Genomic DNA, 22,039 nt, shown 5'->3' on the forward strand with positions numbered 1-22,039 from the left:
TCCACATTTGCTGTAATATGGCATTAAATTTAAGAATCTAAGCATAACTACTAAAATCTCTTACTCAAAATATCAACACATCCTCCAAAACAAATTTCATCCCTGTCATTCAAGCTAACATTATCAGCTGCATCTTCAGTTATATTAGTAATGTGCTCTGGAATTCCCTTCCTAAAATATTCCACATCCTTCTCTATAAGCTTCTTGTCCTCTGCCATCTGATTTCTAAATGGACATTGAATCCATGAACACTACCTCACTACTTCTTTATTTCAGTTCTTTTTGCACTCCTTACTTTAACTTAACTATTATACATATACATATATACACATTTTTTAACTGTAATTCAGCTTTTTTATCCCTCTCTTTATTTATTGTGTATTTCACTGTATTGCTACTGTAAAGTTAATAAATTTCACGATATATGCTGGTGATATTAAACATGATTCTGATCCTCTTTAAAATCCAACTCCATAACCAGAATTTTGTTTTTTCTTTTGTCTCCATGCTTTATACCTGCGTGTCCAAGGGTTTTCTATATATTCGTCAGACATATGGATATAAAGCACCCTGGAGGATATGCTGAAGCTGTCATTTAATGCAAACTATATAAACTCACCTAATGAAAATAAGTTGATGGACTGCCTTGAACATATCTCTACAGACCAATCAAGTAAATGCATAAGACCATTGTGTGCTTTCACATTGGTCTTGTTCACTTTTGCCTATTATCTAGATTATCACTCTTCAAGGCCCAACACTACAATGGTCTTTCAGGTTTTCTTTTAGGATTTTATTTTGCAAAATGGGACCCTTTATATTGTATCCATTGATAAAATTGACTCCTAAAATTCTTCATGCAAGGTTCAGCTGTGCTTTTGCAAGAGGTTTCAGGAGCACAAGTCATGATCAAAAACTGTAATACCATTTAACTGTATCGAGTAATTGTAAAAGTGGCACACATGAGGTGGTATATACTGTGGATTAAAGGGGGTTGGATTGAGTTGAACCCCAAATTAGGGATACCTAATAGATGTGGGCTACAGAAATTTCCTTTCTATAGTTAATTCTTAATTCAAACTTTCATGTTGAAATGTTTATGAGTGTCTTATTCTTCAGTTTTGCAGATAGAATCTCAGCTTAAAATGAAACTCAAGAATTGGCACATCCTGACCTGGTATTTCGATGTGAAACTCCATCTTCTACACAACACACACTGGTCTTCTGTTCCCCTACATCCACCACACAGGCACTACTTAACCCGCTTCCAAAAGTAGCACAGATAGATTCCTGATGGACAATAACACCTGAAAATATTATAAAAAGCAGAGAATAACATGAATTGTATTAAAATCAAAAAATTATTTCATAAAAGAATTCTGCTGATTTACATTTACTGAACATCAATTATCTCACTTAAAATTAAACAGGGATTGACCTTTCAAATGAAAGAGTTAATTTTAAAATGAAGAACACCAATATACAATAAAACAGAAAAAAAACACCAACAGAAATGAAAGAGAAAAAGCATGAATGTTAACCTTTTCTTTCCTTCAAAAAGAATATAGTTTGTTAAATATTACAATACAGATACTCATTAAACTTAAATAGCTAAATTAACTGGAATAATGTGTCACATGTCCTACCTGAGAATCCTATATTGTTCAGAAGTAGGTTGACCATTTCTTTAACATGCTGTCTGTTGTAGATATCTGGGATTAGTAGGATACATCTGTAATACTTGTACAATCAGTACAAAAGAATTAAATATTAAGGTTCAATAAAGAAGGAAAAAAAAGTTTGTCCAAATGTTTCTATTATGTTTAAGAACTGTTGAATGAATCAGCACATTGACCATCGCACAATTGTAGGTGAGTTCTTATATTAGGTACTGTCTATGGCAATTTAAAGTTAGAAATCATAAGACAATACACAGACTCTAAATTCATGGATGATGATACATTTAGATTGACAGTTCAGTAGGTAAACTGCAATGCAAACACAAATGTTGTTTTCTCTTTTGCCTTCTCACTTAGCTTTCAAGTTATATATACTGATGTTAAAGCTCTGTCCAATCTGGATTAATGACTGTTATCGAATCTTTGATCAGCGCAGAGTAAATGTAATGTACTTTAGACATATTTAATTTTCTTGCATAGCTGTGTTGAGAATTACAAATAATCAACTACATCTTTTTCCAAGAGTAGACATGTCAAGTACTACAGAACAGTACATAAGGTATGGGGGGAGGGGGTAGTTTAAAGGAGATTAGCAGGACAAGTTTTTGTTGCAAACAGTGATTGCTACCTGGAATAGGCTGCTGGGGAGAGTAGCGGACACAGCACAATACTGACATTTAAGAGGCTGTTAGGTCAACACATAAATTTACAGGGAATGGAGGGATTTGGATCATGTACAGGCAGAAGAAAGTTAGTTTAATATGGCATTGCATTCACCACAGACATCGTGGGCCAAATGGCTTGTTCCTATGCTGTACTGTTCTATGTTCTAACAGTTAAGGTAATCAAATATGGTATCTATGACTTTCATAAAAACAAGTATGAGGGCAAATATCTCATGCAATTTGACATATACGTTATATATATATTTGTATAATATATGAAGCTTGATAAATTTTGTGTAATTTCTCCTACTTTTTTTAACCCCTCGAACACAAGCAAAACCCACATTGAGGGAAGGATGCTTGTTCCTAGTGTTATGATACCAGCCCCCTCCTTTGTGAGAATTGCAAGAGCCCTAGTGAAAGGGGGGTCAATGACCCGAGAGAGAGCAAGAGAGAGAGAGAGACATGCCGAATGGACACAGGAAATGGAAAGACAGCGACGTGCTGGATACCGCATTCCACTGGGACAAAAGCTGGCGACTGTGGCATTGTTCTCAGGAGACACCTGGGAACTGCAGACGTGCCAACTCGCAGGGACATTGTAAAGCCCTCGGGCAAAGTGGGCTAGTTGAGAGAGAGATTGCATCACCTGCAACCTGATTGACACCTGAGATCCCGTGAGGCAGTATAAAGAAGGGTCTGAAAGAGGACGACCCTCAGACGCACCAAGGAGACACCGAGAAGCACGATACCGCTTCCCGTGGGAACGGGAAGCCATTTTGAAGGAAGCCACGTGCGTTAAATTCCGAATGTGGAGTTTGTGGCTAGAACCAACGGAAAACCGCTTTTATTTAACACCAGGGAAGCCAAATCCTCTGAGGCTGAGGATTTGATTCATAAAGACAACGGCAAGTGTTCTCTTTTCCTAACTATCTCTCTCTCTCTCTCCAACACGTGAAACCAAAAGGGAAAAGCCTGCAGACTTCAGAGTGACTCTTTAAATTTCCAATTGGACTCAGTATTATACCCTAGACAACGAAAGAGCTTATTTCTGAGTGATTATTAATGTACCTGCGTTTTAGATTGAGTATTGACGCATGTTATCTGAATGTTTGTATTAACCTTAATTTTTGTGCCCCTTTATTAATAAAACTTTTGAAAATAGTACCATTGGACTTCAACTGACATATCTATCTTTGCTGGTAAGTGAAACCAGTTACTGGTTTCATAACACTAGAAACAGCCTACCGGTATTTTACAATTTACCGTAACACAAAGTTGTGTTATCTGCGCATGTATAAAGACAAGTGGGTAGAAAAGAAATACATTTTGTGTTGATTTCTTTCAATTCCATGCCAGTGAATTTTATTCGTTATCTCTAATTTTTGTATGCTGACTCATCAATTTCGCAGGGGCAAATTCTGCAAGGGCAAATTTCTGTAATGTGAACACCAGTAATAAAGGAGTCATCTGCACAGGAATGGGTTTATTGATTTATCTGTAATTGCATACCCCAAATTACATTAAATATTAATCTTGAAACCCCAGCTAGAATGTTAGCATTCACTGAGTAACATTAAATGAGTTGAAACAAAATATCAACCATTCAGTGGCGCCTGGAAAATTCATATTTGGAATATTATATGATAGTTAAGATACATCATAAAGGACATTTAACACTGAGGGATAGTCAGCAAAAATATCAATTATGCATTCATGACCTCTTAAAACAAAGCAAAAGAAAATTTGGAATGGGATGGAGAATTACTAAAGACAAACATGCACTTTCAGAATGTTTTGAAATGCTTAATATTTTAGAAGTAATTTTGGAGCGCAGCCATTAAAGTTTTGTATGTAATGGCATTCACACAGCAAGGTCTTGCTATAGAGTAGCCTTAACAGATGAAGTAATTTTTAAAGTTCTATGCATTATCTTCCTGCACATTCAAATTAACATGCTCTAACTTGCATTGGTACTGAAATTGGATAAAGGTGCTGATTTCCAGTTCCTGTAGATGGAGTCCTGAGTACTTCCCTAACCTTCAGCCATTGGTTCAACATCAGAGCTACCCATTCTAAAAAGGAACAAGTGACCGAAGGTAAAATGCCAAGATCCTTATTCTGAATCTTGTGAATTAAATGGAAGGTTTCCTGTAAGAGATGTTTTTGCCTTTTTTACATGTCTTACTAAACACTGGAATAGCAGGGTGAATGATTAAAAATAATGTCTTAATAAAATGGCAGCAAATTAACCATTTTATTGTGGAGGCATATACTTACTCCAATAGGTATGATCATATGCTAAAGAAAGGTGAAATGGGCACAATCAAATACAGGCAACTCCTGCATTAATACAGGTTTGCAATCCTAGAAAATGGTCCTTGTTTCTCATAAAGCAAAACTGTGTCAACTGCACATTGGTCAAGGCAGGCTAGTTGGAAAAGAAAATTAATGTCATCTATTTACATTATAATCACTAAATTCTGTGAGAGCATATTTTATTCTGTATCTTAAATTTTGGGTAGTGATTTGCGAATTCTGCAGGAGGAGACTTTCTATTACCCAAATGATCATAAACAGGTAACACATACAAATTGCTGGAGGAACACAGCAGGCTAGGTAGCATCTATGGAAAAGAGTAAATAGAAGCTGCCTGGCCTGCTGAGTTCCTCCAGCAATTTTTGTGTGTTGCCTAGATTTCCAGCGCCTTCAAATTTTATCGTAATTATAAACAGGTGGTCAACTATACTAATAAACTGGCTTTGCTGCCACTTTTCATTATGCAAAAACTCTGGTTTTTTGTAAATTGCTATTAGGTTCAAAATGATAGAACCGAAGACAAAAAGAACTCAATAAATATAGATCAGTGTAGGTTAAAAGGAAGATGTGAAACAAATTTAAAGGAGGAATAGGCAAAGTTCAGTTTTTCGCAGTTTATCTTATAAATTGTCAATTTTACTGCTGAAAGTTATGCTAATCTCTGCCCCAAGATCACAACTAGTACGTTCTTGAACTTACTGTGCATCTAATGACTGAAAGTTGTATAATAATTAACAGAATAGTTTAATACAAAAAGTATGGAATAAGTTTTGTAATGATTAAAGTCCTACTGATATTCCACTGAAGTTTTTTTATTTGAGATTACAAATCTCTGGTGAAGGTTTGTCAGGAATTAGTTGAACAACAATAACAGTCAAAAGGGAAAGTGTGATGGAAGTGAATAGTCTACTTTTTAAAAATCAAAGTCAGAAATAAGTTTTGTAATATGCTCATTGTCGATCATGTGGTCAATAAATGAAATGTTTTACGATGGAATACATACTAGCCCTTGAACTTTATTATTCGAATCACAGAAGTTAAGTAACTCACCTTTAAATCTTTACGAGGAATTTCTAGAAATTTCTGAATAGCGTATGTCCATATAGTTTCCAGATCAGCCAGTACTGCAGTGAGAGAACCTCCAGGTCCTGCATGAAGGTTAAACTGACCTCTGCGAATTGGCCAATGTATATTGTAGTAGTCTGTTGGATTTACATACAATGCCTGTGAGAAGAAAATTGAACATCAATATTTTCCATCATGTTTAACCTTTTACTATGAAATAAATCTGCTACCATATTAACTGAACATCTAAGTGCATCAAATTTAAGTAAAATTGACAGAGAACCACTGATTCTGTGCAGTCATTCCTGTCCAAAGAGAAAAATAAAAAGAATAAGAATGAAACAGAGGTTATCATGATGGATTAAAAACAGCAAATTAGTTACTAGTATGTAATTTGGAATGGTCTTCTCACCTTTGAGAAACTGTTATTGGTATTGCCCAATGATTATTTATCTACCCTTGTGAAGCAAAGCTATAATCAAAATTAAAAATAGTAATTACCAGTTTCACCATTTACAAAAATATAAGAATTAATGGCAAGATTAGCACAGGTTTACGAAGTTTGTAGATCTGGTGTTATAGCTGCTAGGAAATGACTAACTTAAGTTCAAGTTTATATTCAACTGAATACATGTATACTGCCAAATGAAACAGTCCAAGGTGGACCACACAGTATATACTGTATAACTTACCAAAAACACAAAGCTAATATTACCACAACCCAGTAATGAAAATATAAGTATGAATACTTCAGTTAATAAACATCAACAAAATAGCATTTGTGACGGTAATTGCCCAAATATTTTACAATACACATGGCAGGTTAGAAAATGAATAGATAATCTGCAGCAGTGGTATTGCTTGATGCTGTTAAATAGCCCCTGGTATTACAGAAAAGATACTGGCATAGACAGATTGGCTGACTGGCAGGAGACAGAGCAGGAATAAATTGGGACTTTTCTGGTTGGCTGCTGGTGACTACTAGAGCTCCACAGGGGTTGAAGTTGGGACCATTTTTAAAATGTTATACAGGTTTCCACCGCTATCGGAAGGTAGAGCGTTCCTATGAAACCGTTTGTAAGCTGAAATGCCGTAAAGCGAAGAAGCAACTACCATTAATTTATATGGGAAAAATTCCTGAGCGCTCCCAGGCCCAAAAAATAACCTACCAAATCATACCAAGTAACACATAAAACCTAAAATAACACGAACATATAGTAAAGCAGGAATGATATGATAAATATACAGCCTATATAAAGTAGAAATATTGTACGTATGGTGTAGTTTCACTTATCAGGATGGGGAAGACAGCGAGCTGAAATCGACTTGGAGAAAAAAAAAATCGGCACACACACGCATTCACACATACATGCATTCACACATACACGCGTGCGCACATACACGCATTCACACATACACGCATTCACACATACATGCATTCACACACACACGCATTCACACATACACGCATTCACACATACACGCATTCACACATACATGCATTCACACATACACGCGTGCGCACAACTGCCCACACAAGGCTTCACGGTCATGGTAGTCTTTCTTGGGTACACGCATGTATAAAGTGGGTGTCTTTTTCTTGTAAAAGTGAAAATCCTTTTTGGTTAGCGAAAACAGGTACTAATGTAGGTGTTTCATAACAGCGAGCTGTCGTAAAGCGAACGTTTCAAAAACGGGGGCCACCTGTATGTCAATGATTTGGATGATGGAATTGATGGCTTTGTAATCAAGTTTGTAGACGATACAATCTGCGGAAGGATTTAGACATATTAGGAGAATGGGTAAAGAAATCTCAGATGGAATATAGTGTGGGAAAGTGCATGGTCATGTACTTCGGTAGAAGAAATAAAAGCATTTACTATTTTCTAAACAGGGAGAAAATTCATAAGTCAGAGATGCAATGAAACTTGGGCGTGCTTGTGTAGAATTCCTTAAAGGCTAAATTGTGATTGAGTTGGTGGTAAGTAAGACAAGTGCAATGTTAGTATTCATTTTGAGAGATTGAGAATATAACAGCAAGGATGTAATACTGAGGCTCTATAAAACACGGGTCATACCGTGCTTGGAGTATCATGAACAGTTATGGACACCTTATCTAAGAAATGATGTGCTGGCATTGAAAGTTAACATATGAGGAGTGTTTGATGGTTCAGGGCCTGTACTCGTTGCAGTTTAGAAGAATGAGGGGGAATCTCATGGAAACCTGTTGAATATTGAAAAGCCTAAATAAAGTGGATATGGAGAGGTTGCTTCTGAGAGTGGGGGAGTCTAGAGCCAGAGCTAGAACCTCAGAATGTAGCTGAGGAGAAATTTTCAGCCAGACGACGGTGAATTTGTGGAAGTTATTGCTACCAGAGAGCTATGTAAGACAAGACATTGGGTATATTTAAAGCTGAGGTTGATAGGTTCATGATTAGTAAGGGGGTCAAATGTTACAGGGAGAAGGAAAGAGGATGGGGTTGAGAGGGATAATAAATCAGCTATGATGGAATGGCGGGGCAGAATGGTCTAATTCTGCTCCTATGTCTTATGCTTGACGGATAAATGCAGACCAGAGCACCAGGCTTGTGCTCTCCTCTAAAGGTTTACATATCAACAAAAAATTTATTTACCAAATAAGGGAAAGTATTACCTCTTCTCCTACAAGAAATTCAGGCTGATGTGATGTGTTTGTCCATTTGACCCCAGAATTAGCATCCAAGACAGCTGGTCTCATCTGTTTGTTATATGCCCTGACCTGAAAAAAGAACATTAAATGATAAGTATGTGTTACCTACTGTTCAGAAAGTTCTCCATTTTATCTGTACTAAAGACATATTGGCTCTCCAATGTGCTGTACTTTCCTGAAACCTTTTTAAAAAATCAAACAAATGCCCAATTCCCCAATTCTGTGCACACTACTTAAAAATCCACACACTACAGAAAATGTCAAAACTATCAAAAAAAAGTTCATTTGATATGCCAGCCATTCTTTATCATTCCAAAGTAATACCATTAAGGAATCTAGGTATTAATGTCATTTCTTAACAACACATGGCTCTCTTTCCTCAAGATCAAAAATGATTATGAAAGCATAATCTGGTGCAGAAGTGTAAAGCTGTACCTGATCTGGTGGAGCTGGTATCCGTCTTGCACCATTTGACATCTTTTTCGACCATATCGCCTGATCCACCATTTTAAGGCCATTCAGTCTTTGCTCATTACTCTCAGGTTTCTTAAAAAAAAAAAATTTTTTTATTTTGATCAGTATTTCATGGTTATTGTGAATGTCTAATTTTTAGATTATCTTTGCATGTTAAGTATAAATTAAAACAACTAATTTTTTAATTGAAAATTGGTGTTCTCATGTAAGGATTGGCATTATGCTAAATCTGGAGTCTTTATCATTCATATTTAATCCTTCAACTCCAAAAAATAAGGAATTACCAAAAATAATAATACAACTGGGCAGAGTCAACTAAAGGCCTCACACAGGTTGATCAATAAGGTTAGAGCACAATAATTAGGGGAAATATACTGTAATTAATTGTCTATTGGTTAACAGAAGATAAAGAACAAAAATAAAATGATCATCTTGGGTCAGCAAGCTTGAGCAATGGGGAAAACAAAGGGATGATTATCTCAATTTTTTGACTGATCAGACCAAAAATAACATTTGCAAGTTAATAAGGAGCTTTGACCAGCGGCCAATCCGGATATCAGAAGTTTGAAGAGAAAGGGACTTCATTCAGGTCCACTGCCCAAGGATAAAAGTCAGCTGCGGATCGTGGCGGCGTAAGAGAGCTTTGACCAGCGGCTAATCCAGATGTCAGAAGTTTAGAGAGAGAGACTTCAATCAGGTCCACTGCCCGAGGATAAAAAGCAGCAGCGGGTCGTGGCAGAGAAAAAGAGCTTTGACCAGCGACCAATCGTCATTTGGGATTCATTAGCAAGTGCAAATTAAAGGAAGGTAGGGGTAAGCTATTGTCGCAGCTGCTGTCATCTGAGTGGACACAGCCAGAGTGGTGTTCTTGAGACTTTTGCCCTTTGATGCTTTAGTGAATAGAGGCACTAAGCAAAGGACAGCTCAAGTTGTCCTTCTCTTCTTTACATCTGCTCAGCTAGGGCAGTAGAGGCAGGATAGTGAAATGCTCCTCTTGCGGGATGTGGGAAGGCAGCGAGACTGCCAGTGTCCTCGATGACTATAACAGTGAGAAGTGCATCTGGCTGCAGCTTCTAACAAATTGCATTAAGGTGTTGGAGCTGGAACTGGATGAACTCCAGATCATTCAGGAGGCTGAGGGGGTGATAGATGGGATATATAGAGAGGTAGTTGCACCCAAGGTACTGGACACAGGAAACTGGGTGACAGTCAGGAAGGGGAAAGGGGTGAAGGAGCCTGTGCTGAGTAGCCCTGTGACCATTCCCTGCAACATCAGGTATATCACTTTGGATAATTTTGGGGGTGCGGGGGTGTGTGGAATGACCTAACAGAGGAAAGTCACAGTGGTCGGGTCTCTGGCACTGAGCCTCCCTCTGTGACTCAGAAGGGAAAGGGGGAGAAAAGGCATGCTGTGGTGATTCGGGATTCGTTAGTTAAGGGAATGGACAGGAGGGTCTGTGGGTGAGAACGAGACTCCCAGATGGTATATTGCCTCCTGGGTGTCAGGGTCTCCATAACTTAGATCAAGTCCTCAGCAGTCCCAAGTGGGAGGGTGAACTGTCATGTAGGCTGAACTGTCAATGATATGGGTAGGCTGAGTGACGAGGTTCTGCATAGGGAGGTGAGGGAGTTAGGTGCTAAGTTAAAGGGCAGGAACTCCAGGGTTGTGATCTCAGGAATGCCACCCATGCCAGAACTAGGAAGATCATACAGTTTAATATGTGGCTAAGGAGTTGGTGTAGGAGGGACGACATATTATTTTTGGTTCATTGGGCGCTCTTGCAGGGAAGGTGGGACCTGTACAGAAGGGACGGTTTGTACCTGAACTGGAGGGGGAGTAATATCCTAGCGGTAAGGTTTGTTAATGGAGTTTAAACTAGAGTTTCAGGCAGATGGGAACCAGAATGCCAGAACAGTCAGTGGAGAGGTTCTGAAGGCAGACATTGGTAAGATCTCACAGTTAGGAATCAAAATGTTGAGCAGGGTGCGACTAGTGCCTCGAGCTGCCCGTATTTCAATGAAAGAAGTATCATAGGAAAGATGGATAATAGTGCTGAAGATGAGGTAGCTGATTTACAAACAGAGACAATGTGTAGTGAGGCGAGGCTGTTGATAGGGCAAAATTGCATCAACAGGATGAATTGCAATGTAAAAGGTACACTAGATTAACCCTTGCCTCAGTGGTATGTCCTTTTTCAAGAATCGTATACTGTGATCTCATCAATTATGTGTCCTACATAATTGTAGTAAGACACCTTTATTCTTATACTCAAATTCTCATACAGTAGGGCTAACAAACCATTTGGCTTTCTAATTACCTGCGGAAGGACATCCAGCTCTTTGGAATATCATAATTTTCCAACTCTTACCATGTAAAAGTACTCAGTATTTGGATGACCTTATACTTTTCCACATTTTACTCCATCTGCACATCATTGTCCACTCAGTTTGTTGACATTCTCTTTGAGATCCTTTACATGCACACCATAATTCTTATTCCCTCAATGTTTTGTGATATAAGGCTATAAGATATAGAGCAGAATTAGACCATTGGGCCCACAGACTCTGCTCATCATGGCTGATCCAATTTTCCTCTCAGCCCCAATCTTCTGCCTTCTCCCCATAACCCTTCATGCCCTGATCAATCAAGAATCCATCAACCTCTGCCTTAAATATACATCAAGACGTGGCCTCTACAGCTGCCTGTGGCAACAAATTCCACTGATTCACCACTCTTTGGCTAAATAAATTCCTCCTCATCTCCATTCTAAAAGGACACCCCTCTATTCTGAGGTTGTGTCTTCTGTCTTAGAGTCTCTCACCATAAGAAATATCACCTCCACATCCATTTTATCAAGGCCTTTTACCATTCAATAGGTTTCAATGAGACCGCCCCTCATTCTTCTGAATTCTAGTGCATACAGGCCCAGAGCCATCAAACGCTCTTCATGTGACAAGCAATTCAATCCTGGTATATTTTTTGTGAACCTCGTTTGAACTTTCTCCAGTTTCAGCACATTCTTTCTAAGATAATGAGTCCAAACCTGTCCACAATACTCCAAGTGAGGCCTCACCAGTGCTTTATAAAGTCTCAACATTACATCCTTGCTTTTATATTCTCATCCTCGTGAAATGAATATTGACATTGCATTTGCCTTCCTCACTACACCCTAAGCCTGCAAATTAACCTTTAGAAAATCCTGCGCAAGGACTCCTAAGTCCCTTTGCACCTCAGTTTTTTGTATTTTCTCTCCATTTAGAAAATAGTCAACCCCCTTCTTCTACCAAAGTGCATGACCATACACTTCCCAACACTGTACTCCATCTGCCTTCTTGTTGACAGAGGTGATTTTAATGGACCAGGTGAGGTCTTGCGTGATGTGAACTCGCAGGAACTTGGTACACTTAATTCTCTATGGAAGAACCATGTGTTCGCAGAGGGGGATGCTTTGTCTGTACCTTTCTGAAGTCCACTGTTGTTATGAGTGATGAACAGACCCGATGGACAATGGGGTGCAGAGTTAACCATTCCCACCCCCCTCCTGAGAACTACGAACTATTGCTGTTGTTATGCTGCTCATGAGAGAGAGATAAAGCCCAGGCAAGAACATTTGCTACAGATAAGAGGGGGAGAGAGACTGTTGATTTACTGTATTATGACTCTTCCTGGATTATTTACCTTCCACTACAAGGATTTTACTTGGCTCATTAACATTCCTCAGGAGATAGCAGGAGTGGCCTGATTTGATGGACACAGTCATTCAGAGTTGATGGATAGCTGAGACCCCATGAGTGGGGATAAAAAGACAGGTCTGGAGAGACACCCTTCAGACACACCAGTGGACACTGACTGAGTGTTGGGAACCCACAGAAAGGTGGGGGCTTCGAAGACCGAACCAGGAGATCGGTCAGTAAAGCTCACAGTGTTACAGCAGGGCCGGTGGGGACTTGTGTGTGTGTCCACTCATGCCAGAGTGACGAGTTCACCACAGAAGAACGGTCTAGCTGAAGACCAAAGGGGTCATAACTGAATGACCACAACGATATGACAGATTAAAAAAGCCACAAAAAGGTTTGCCTGCCACCACTGTTACTGGTACATCTCGCTCGCTCGCTCTCTCTCTCTCTCCAACGATTTCAATACAACCATAACTATATCAGCATTAATGAACTGAACTCTATACTTTCCTATGACAATTCCTTTACCCCTAGACATCGATAGAGCTTGTTTATTATTGATTATTATTATTCCTACACTTTTAGGTTTATTACTGCTAACTTGTTTTATATGTATATTGGCATTTTTGATATTGTATTGTGTAGTTTACTAATAAACACCTTTAGTTTGGTACCACCAGACTCCAACGGATTCTTCTTACTCTGCTAGTCAGACACCCAGTTACGGGGTACGTAACACCACAATGATTTCCTCCTTCTTCTCCATGTTCAGGCTTAGGTAGTTCTTCTCACACCAATCCACCAGTCTTTTCTATATTCCATCGTCATCGTTCTTGAAGAGGACAACTGCTTTTGTGTCATCCGCAAACTTGATGACACAGTTTGAGCTTTGTCATGCGACACAGTCATGTGTCAGTAGTGTGAACAGCAACAGGATAAGCACACAGCCTTGGGCAGCACCAGTGCTCAATTCTGCCTCTCTTCCTTCTTGAAGAGTGGAGTGACATTTGCAATTTTCTAGTCTTCCAGAACCATTCCAGAATCTAGTGATTCATGAAAGATCATTAATAATGCCTCCGCAATCTCTTTAGCCAACTCTTTCAGAACCCTGTAGCGTGCACCATCTAGTCCAGTTGACTTATCTACCTTCAGACCTTTCAGTTTTCCAAGAACCTTCTCTTTAGTTATGGTAACTTCACACACTTCATGCCCCGACACCTGGAACTGCCAGTGTCTTCCATAGTGAAGACTGATGCAAAATACTTATTCAGTTCATCTGCTCTTTTGTTGTCCCCCATTACTACCTCTCCAGCATCGTTTCTCAGTAGTCCGAAATCCAAACTCACTTCTCTTTTACACTTCATGTATCTGAAGATACTTTTGGTATCCTCTTTAATATTATTGGCTAGCTTCCTTTCGTATTCCATCTTTACCTTCTGAATGACTTTTTTAGTTTCCTTCTCTTGGTTTTTAAAAGCTTTCTAATCCTCTAACTTCCCACTAATTTTTGCTCTATTATATGCCCGCTCTTTGACTTTTATATTGGCTTTAACTACTCTTGTTAGTGTCGTGGTTTCTCGTGCCCCACAAATGACCAGGAGACGCAGAAGATTCTTCAAGAAGGGTTAAACTTTAATTTGCAAATCAAAGCTGAGACAGTCATTGAACTAGTCGCTGATTGCCCACTGATCCTTTGGACATAGCATTTTTTATAGCAATCTCCTGGTCCAGTTGCATTAGCATATCTATAGTCTATAGTTGCGTATCACACGTACATCCTGCCACTATTGTTTCTACCCATTGACTTAATCATGTTCTAATCTACATCTCTTAGCTACCTCTCATTAACACACCATTGTCTTCTACATTCTTAGGATTTCATTCTCCTACTAAATTGGGTACATGCATAGCAAATAGCAAGTTTCAAAACTGACTACATAGTTTTGGTTACACAGCAAAATGTATACTTTTATACTCCAATATTAGCCACGGTTGTGTCATCTTTCCTTTAGAGTACTTCTTGCTCTTTGGAATATATATATCCTGGGCCTTCCGAATTGCTTCCAGAAATTCCAGCCATTGCTGATCTGCTGTCATCCCTGCCAATGCTCTGTTCCAATCAATTCTGATTCATTGCACAGCATCCAATCCAGAATAGCTGATCCTCTAGAGGGCTCAACCACGAGCTGCTCTAACAAGCCATCTTGTAGGCTCTCTAGAAGATCCCACTCCTGTAATCCAGCACCAACCTCACTTTCCAAATCTACCTGCATATTGAAGTCCCCATGACTATTGTAATAATGCCCTTTTGGCATGCATTTTCTATCTCCCATTGTTATTTGAAGGCTACATCCTTACTGCTCTTTGGGGGGTCTGTATACAACTCCCATCAGGGTATTTTTACACTTGCAGTTCCTTAGCTCTATCCTCAATGATTCAAGACCTTTCGACCCTATGTCACCTCTTTCCTAATGATTTGATTTCACTTTTTACCAACAGAGCAACGCCACCCCCACCCTCTGCCTTCCTGCCTATCCTTTCGATACAATGTGCATCCTTGAACATTAAGCTCCAAGCTATAATCTTTCAGTCATGATTCAGTGATGCCTACAACATACCTGCCAATCTGCGAATGTGCCAGAAGTTCATCTACCTTATTCCATATACTGCGCACATTCAAATACAACACCTTCAGTCCTGTATTCATCCTTTTTGATGCATTAGACTGGATCCCCCTTATGGTAGGTGACATGGTGGGCATGTGAATAGGACAGTCTCCTATTCTCTCGAATTTAGAAATACTGAGAGGTGATCTCACTGACAAAAGTAAAATTCTTCGTGGCCTGAAAATAGTAGATAGGTAGATAATACAGTCTCAAAACAAAACGATTGAAATAAGGAGAAATTTCTTCACTTGGAAGGTGTTAAATCTTTGGAATTCACTACTGCAGTGGCTGTAAAAGGTAACTTACCAACTGCAAGCAAATAGCTATCAATAAATTCCTTGATATTCATGGAATTGAGGGTTATGAGAATAGTGCAGGATGATAGTGTTGACGGAGAATTCAGCCACAATAATGTTGAACTGCAGAACAAGTTTGAGGAACCAAGTGATTTACTTTTTCCCCTATTTCTTATCCACTATCCTTTAATTTTTATCTGCGTTTCTAAACATGTTTCTCATTCAATATTTAGCTTATCCTTCTTTAAACTTCTTCCGTAACCAAACAATTTTGTTTGATACGCTTTTGTGAAGTGCCTTGGTATATCTCGCTTTGTTGAAGACACTGTATAAATGCAGTAGTTATTCTTATTCTTAAGCCTTACCCTAAATACTACAATCCAAATAGCAAAAATGACCGAATCCCCATCATTATAAAAGGATAAAACAAAAAAGCTTACATTGAGACCATCCCTTTGAAGCCACGGGTCCTCGTATCGAGGCTGTCCTTGTTGTTTATGTCTTCGGGCAATGATGTGAGGTACACCAATAGGGAGCGTATCAGCAGCTCGGCCAATCCTCAGAGTGGATGATCCAGGGTGAATAACCACAATGAAGTTGCTCTGGATTGGCTTCAAAGCATAAAATTTCAGTTTACAATCCATAATAAGATAATGTACAAGAAAATTCATAAATGAAAAATAAACATAGGGGGGTCAACTTTCCAGTCCCCTAAACTTAGCAGGATAATTATTTTAAACATTTATTAATCCAAAGATAAAGTGTTTTACCACAGAATTTTTGCTCCCATTTTGCAAATTTATTTTCTGCTTCTACTTTCCTGACTCGGATAAGTCAAACAGAAAGAGATTAAACATATCTCCATTAAGAAGGATTTCAGCCCGAAACATTGACTGTTTACTATTTTCCATTGATTCTGCCTGACCTGCTGAGTTCCTCGAGCATTCTGTGTGTGTTGCTTTGGATTTTTCAGCATCTGCAGACTGTTGTGTGTTTGTATCATCATTAATTATCTTTCTTTAACTCACTTTTCAGGACAATACTCATCTCATATTACTTGGGAATTTTCTTCTTGACCAACAGACCACAAACAGTAAGGAGAGCCAGTATTAGGGTAGGGTCTTTTAGTTCCTAGGGATGAACATTATCAGTAGCCTGCCCTGATCCAACTGCATAGATACCACAGCCAAGGAAGCTCATCAACATGTCAGGAGGCTAAAGAAATTTTGCATGTCCTCATTGACCTTTACTAATTGTTATTGATTCACCACAGAAGGCATCCTACCTGGATGCATTACAGATTGGTATGGGAACTGGTCTCCCTGTGACTGCAACAAACTTCAGAGTTATTTTTGAACTGCATTTACATCACACAAACCAGCTTTCCATCTATAAGACTCTGTATATACCTCAGTACAGCAGCCAGCATAATTAAAGACCCCACCTACCCCCAGAGAGTTTCTCTTCTCCTCTTTATTGTTAGGCAGAAGATAAAAAAGCCTGAAAGCATGGACCACTAGCCTCAAAGACAGCTTCTGTTAAAAGACTATTGAACAGTTCTCAAGTAAGATAAATGAACAGTCGACCTCACAATCTACCTTGTTATAATTTTGCACCTTGTAGTTTACCTGCATTGCACTTTCTCTTAACTGTTGCATTTTATTCTACATTCTGTTGTTGTTTTGCCTCGTACTACCTCAATGGTCTGTGTAATTAATTGATCTGTGTGATCAGTATGCAAGACAAGCTTCTCACTATACCTTGGTACATGTGACAATAATAAACCAATTCTTATTTTATTTCCGGGATGCAGGTGTCTTTGCCAAGATTGGAAATTAATGACCATTCCTAACTTCTTTTCAACCACCGCAGTTCTTGTGCTCTCACACTGCTGTTTCTTGTAATAACAAAGACTTTTGTCTAACTATTAAAAGCAGTAATGCATTTTCAAGTTAGGATAAGTATGCTACTGAGAAGGAATCTATAATTGGAGCCATGCCCAGACGCTTGCTTCTCCTTGGGTCTCGGCCTGAACCATCGACACTTTATTCCTTTCCATGAATATTGCCTGACATGCTGAGTTCCTCCTGCTTTTTGTAGGTGTTACTCTGGACTTCCAGCATTTGCAGAATCTCTTGTGTTTGTGAGATGACTGTACTAGTGGGTTTTGGAGATGCTGTTAAATTAGCCTGAATATTTACAGATTCAGCATGATATGATGGCGCATGATACTAGTGGTACATAAAATAAATGCTCAGAGCTTCAATCAAGTGCAAAATTTCCTCTTAGGTAATGTGGAACTTGCTGAGTGCTGTTAGAGCTACACACAATTAAGTGCAGAAGGGCATTCTCACACATCAGGACAAGAGTCTACAGTCTAAGCAACAGTCTACAAGTTGAGTTCTGGCCAGTGGTGACCCTTGGGATGCTGCTGTGGAAGACTTGGTGATGGCAATGCAGCAAGACTCATCCATCTTTATACTCCACCCTCCATGTAAAGAGCATCATCCCATCTGTATTTTTCATTCTTTGCTCTACCGATACACAAGCATAGTCTATTTCATACAGGGATGTCATCTCACTTTACCTAAATAAATCTTCTTTTCTTTTTACCAGGATGGATATCATCAAACTTTCCCACTCTACGTGTCCCTTTTTACTGCTCAGTTAACCCATTTATATCCTTTTTAAGACTGTATGCCCTTCATATATCCTACTTCACTGTCTTTACCTTATTAGCACTGCTGAATATACTGCACTTGATTCCTTTTAAGTTCATATAGTCAGAGTACAGAAACTGGCTGTTCAGCCCATCTCGTCTGTGCTGACCTGTATTTCTGAATAGTTCCATCTACCAGTACCTAGACCAAAGCCCTCCATACCCTTCTCATCCAGATACTTATCCAAACTTCTCTTAAATGTTGTAATTGAACCTGCATCAACCATCTCCACTGGCAGATCATTCCATGTTCTCACCACCCTCTGAGTGAGGAAGTTCCCCCTTAGGTTCTTCATAAATATTTCACCTGCCTCAATGACTATCATTCAGTAGCACTTATATCAACAGTGATGAAGTGATCTAAGAGGTTGGTAATGAAATATATCAACTCCTGCCTGAGAAGCAACTTGGATCTACTCCAATTTGCCTACTGGCACAACAGGTCCACAGCAGATGCCATCTCATTGGCTCTTCACTCAACCCTGGAACATCTGGACAGCAAAGGTGCATACATCAGGATGCTCTTTATCAATTACAGCTTGGCATTCAATATTATCAATAAGCTTTAAGACTTTGGCTTCAACACTTCCTTGTGCAATTGGATTTTCAATTTCTTCACTTGTAGACCCCAGTCAGTTTGGATTGACAACAACACCTCCTCCACAATCTCAGTTGGCGTAGGTGCACCACAAGGCTGTGTGCTTAGTCCTCTGCTCTACTTGCTTTCCATTTATGAATGAGTGGCTAAGCACAGCTCCACTGCCATATTCAAGTTTGCTGATGACACCACTATTCTTGGCCGAATCAAAGATGGTGACAAAGCAGCATATTGGAAGGAGTTTGAAAATCTGGCTCAGTGGTGCCATAACAACAACCTCACTCAAGATCTGCAAGACCAAGAACTTCAGGAGGAGGAAACCAGAGGTCCATGAGTCAGTCCTCATCAGGGGATCAGAGGTGAAGAGGATCAGCAAATTTAAATACCTCGGTGTTATAATTTCAAAGGACTTATCTTGGCCCAGCACGCAAGTGTAATTATGAAGAAAGCATGGTAGTGTCTCTACTTCCTTAGGAGTTTGCGAAGATTCAGCACGACACCTAAAACTTCGACAAGTTTCTATAGATTTGTAGTGCTGTGTATATTAACTGGCTGCATCACAGCCTGGTATGGAAACACCAATGCCCTTCAATGGAAAATCCTACACAAAGTGTTGGATTTGGCCTAGTCTATCTTGGTAAAGACCTCCCCACCATTGAGCACATCTACATGGAATGTTGGTGCAGGAAAGCAACTTCCATCATCAGGGAACCTCACCATTCAGGTTATGTTCTCTTCTTGCTGCTGTACAGGAGCCTCACGACTCACACCACCAGGATCAGGAAAAGTTATTACCCCTCAAGTATTGGGCTCCTGAACCAAAGGGGATAACTTGCTCCATCACTGAAATGTTCCCACAACCTATGGACTCACTTTCAAGGCCTCTTCATCTTATGTTCTGGATATTTATTGCTAATATATTTATTATTATTATTTCTTCCTTTTTGTATTTGCCATTTATTGTCTATTGCACACTGGTTGTACGCCCAGTTGGTGAGATCTTTCATTATTATGGTTATTGGATTTATTGAGTATGCCCACAAGAAAACGAATCTCAGGTTAGTATATGGTGACATGTGTACTTTGAACCTTTCAACCTAAACCTGTGACTCTAGTTGTAGTCTCACTCAACCACAGAGAAAAGGTGAAATACAACATTAGAGTATATAAACCCATCATTGGTTTGTATACCACTATAAGATCTTCCCCCATTTCCTGTGCTCCAGGAAATAAAGTCTTAATCCATTCAAACTTTCCTGATGACTCAGGTCCTCAAATCCTAGCAACATCCTCGTAAATCTTCTCCACACTCTTTCAAAATTTGCTTTTATTTCTGTGAACCAGAATTGCCAGTAAGAGAAGCAGAATAAAAGATTGAAAATGGCTGAAGCCCCAGCAATAATCCGAGCCACCCAAGTAAGTCACACTTAATGAAACTGATAATGAATATTTTATTCGTACTTTTTGCCGTGTATTTGTTAATTTAATCTTACATCCATGCAAATTATTATCAGTAATCAATTTATATGTGGCATCTTATTAAACACCCTTTGGAAATCCAAAACTGCTGTTTGCCACTTATCAGTTTACATCAGTTGCTGCAGAAAAGCCTGAACTTATTATTTGAAGAGCACCAACTGGGAAAAATTATCCAGTGTTATACAGATATTCCTCTTTCTCAGCTTGTAATTATGTGGATCTCAGCTGAAAATGTGTGAAATTAGGATACTGCTCGAAGAACCTACTTCAGCAGTGTTCCAAGGCTGAGATTAACCTCCAATAATCACAGTCATCTTCCTTATGATGGACAGTGCTGCTTCTGAATATTCTGTCTCAATCATGTGCAAATTCTTCTAAAGTTTCTTTTAATAAGTGCTCAGAAGTAGCACGGTCTGTTTGCAATTGTGCTACTCACTCTGAAGTTGGCAATCAAACCCACAGAAGGCAAGCATCTGATATTGGCACAGAGAAGATCACCAATTAAAGAACTCAAACTGGCTCTTCATAATTTGTTACCATAACCCAATCAAAGCTCTTGCCAATGTTATCTTGAAGAGAGCAAAGAATTACTAATGACAGGGCTGAAAACTAATAGGTATGAAGTCACTTTAGAAGCGAGGGAAAAAAAGGAGACTAAGGCTGGAGAGGGTAGCGGGGGAAGGGAGAGGATAAGATGCAGTGAGTCAGGTTGGTTAAGGGGACTAGAAGGCTCAGGTTCTGAGTGTCTTGGGGTCAGTTAGAGACAAGAGTGAGGATGGGTAAGGCTCAGAGTGACTGGGGACCAGGTTTGCCCGACTTGCACTCACCTCGAGTACGGACTCTGGGATGGCGGCGGGGACGATCGGCCGCTTCACCCCGCGTTGCTCCTTTTCCTTTTCCTTCTCTTTCTCTTTGCCGTTGTCCGGTTCCACTTGCGTCATCTTTTCCTTCACGACCAGGTCTCTCCGAAAACGTCGGGACCGTGTTTTTCGGTGAGTGCGCCTTCCCCGCCGAGCGTTTCCTGTCTCCGTGTGTCCTACAGCCTCTGTGTCCGTGTAGCTTCCTGTCAGCGTGTGTCTCAGGCAGAGCTTCTGCAGGTTGTTCTCCGCCCGTACGTATTTTGTGCTGCTAATTCCCCTCATAGCGTATGCTGCTGCTTGTCAGTGTGTGCGTGTACCTTAGCAGAAGATCACCAAGGCAGCATTGCCTCAATGGATCAAACTACCTGCTTTAACTTCAGTTGTATGAAATTACATTTAATAAGCTGAAGGGATAAAAAGTAAAATATCAATAGGATTTGCCAGTTACCTGTGAGACAAGGCAGAGAAAACTGTTGCTTGCTCTGTGTGTGCATGTGTAAAATTCTGGGCAAACTGCGAAAAGCGTCTCTGGCTGCAGAAAATTCTCTTGGGGGAGCGTGAGCAGCCAGAGGTCGTGGTACATGTCGGTACAAACGACATATGTAGAACAAGGATGAAGCCTTGCATAATGAGTATAGGGATATAGGTTGGACGTTACCATACAGGACTTTGACGGCAGTGATCGTCCGGATTATTCCCGGTGCCACGCGCCAGCAAGGTCAGAAATAGAATATACCAGATAAATGGCTGAGGAGCTGATGCAGGGGCAGGGAATCAAGTGCTTGGGTCATTGGGATCTCTTCTTGGGTAGGTGACCTATACAAGAGATACGGATTGTATTTGAAACAGAGA

General features: G+C 39.6%; 1 protein-coding gene across 1 annotated transcript in view; it reads right to left on the minus strand.

Moving 5' to 3' along the window:
- actr8 (actin related protein 8) overlaps positions 1 to 21,370 on the minus strand; it is a 32,731-nt gene extending 11,361 nt beyond the window's left edge. The window contains exons 1-7 of the mRNA XM_073072208.1: positions 21,155 to 21,370; positions 15,972 to 16,142; positions 8,853 to 8,963; positions 8,382 to 8,486; positions 5,714 to 5,887; positions 1,647 to 1,740; positions 1,175 to 1,307 (exon numbers count right to left, since the gene is read on the minus strand). Coding sequence (XP_072928309.1) covers positions 1,175 to 1,307; positions 1,647 to 1,740; positions 5,714 to 5,887; positions 8,382 to 8,486; positions 8,853 to 8,963; positions 15,972 to 16,142; positions 21,155 to 21,268 — 902 coding nt within the window. The 5' untranslated portion in view covers positions 21,269 to 21,370. The remainder of the gene's footprint in view (positions 1 to 1,174; positions 1,308 to 1,646; positions 1,741 to 5,713; positions 5,888 to 8,381; positions 8,487 to 8,852; positions 8,964 to 15,971; positions 16,143 to 21,154) is intronic.
- Between the last annotated feature and the right edge of the window lie 669 nt (positions 21,371 to 22,039).

Source organism: Hemitrygon akajei, chromosome 19 (genome assembly GCF_048418815.1).
Source record: "Hemitrygon akajei chromosome 19, sHemAka1.3, whole genome shotgun sequence".
Classification (NCBI taxonomy): Eukaryota; Metazoa; Chordata; class Chondrichthyes; order Myliobatiformes; family Dasyatidae; genus Hemitrygon; species Hemitrygon akajei.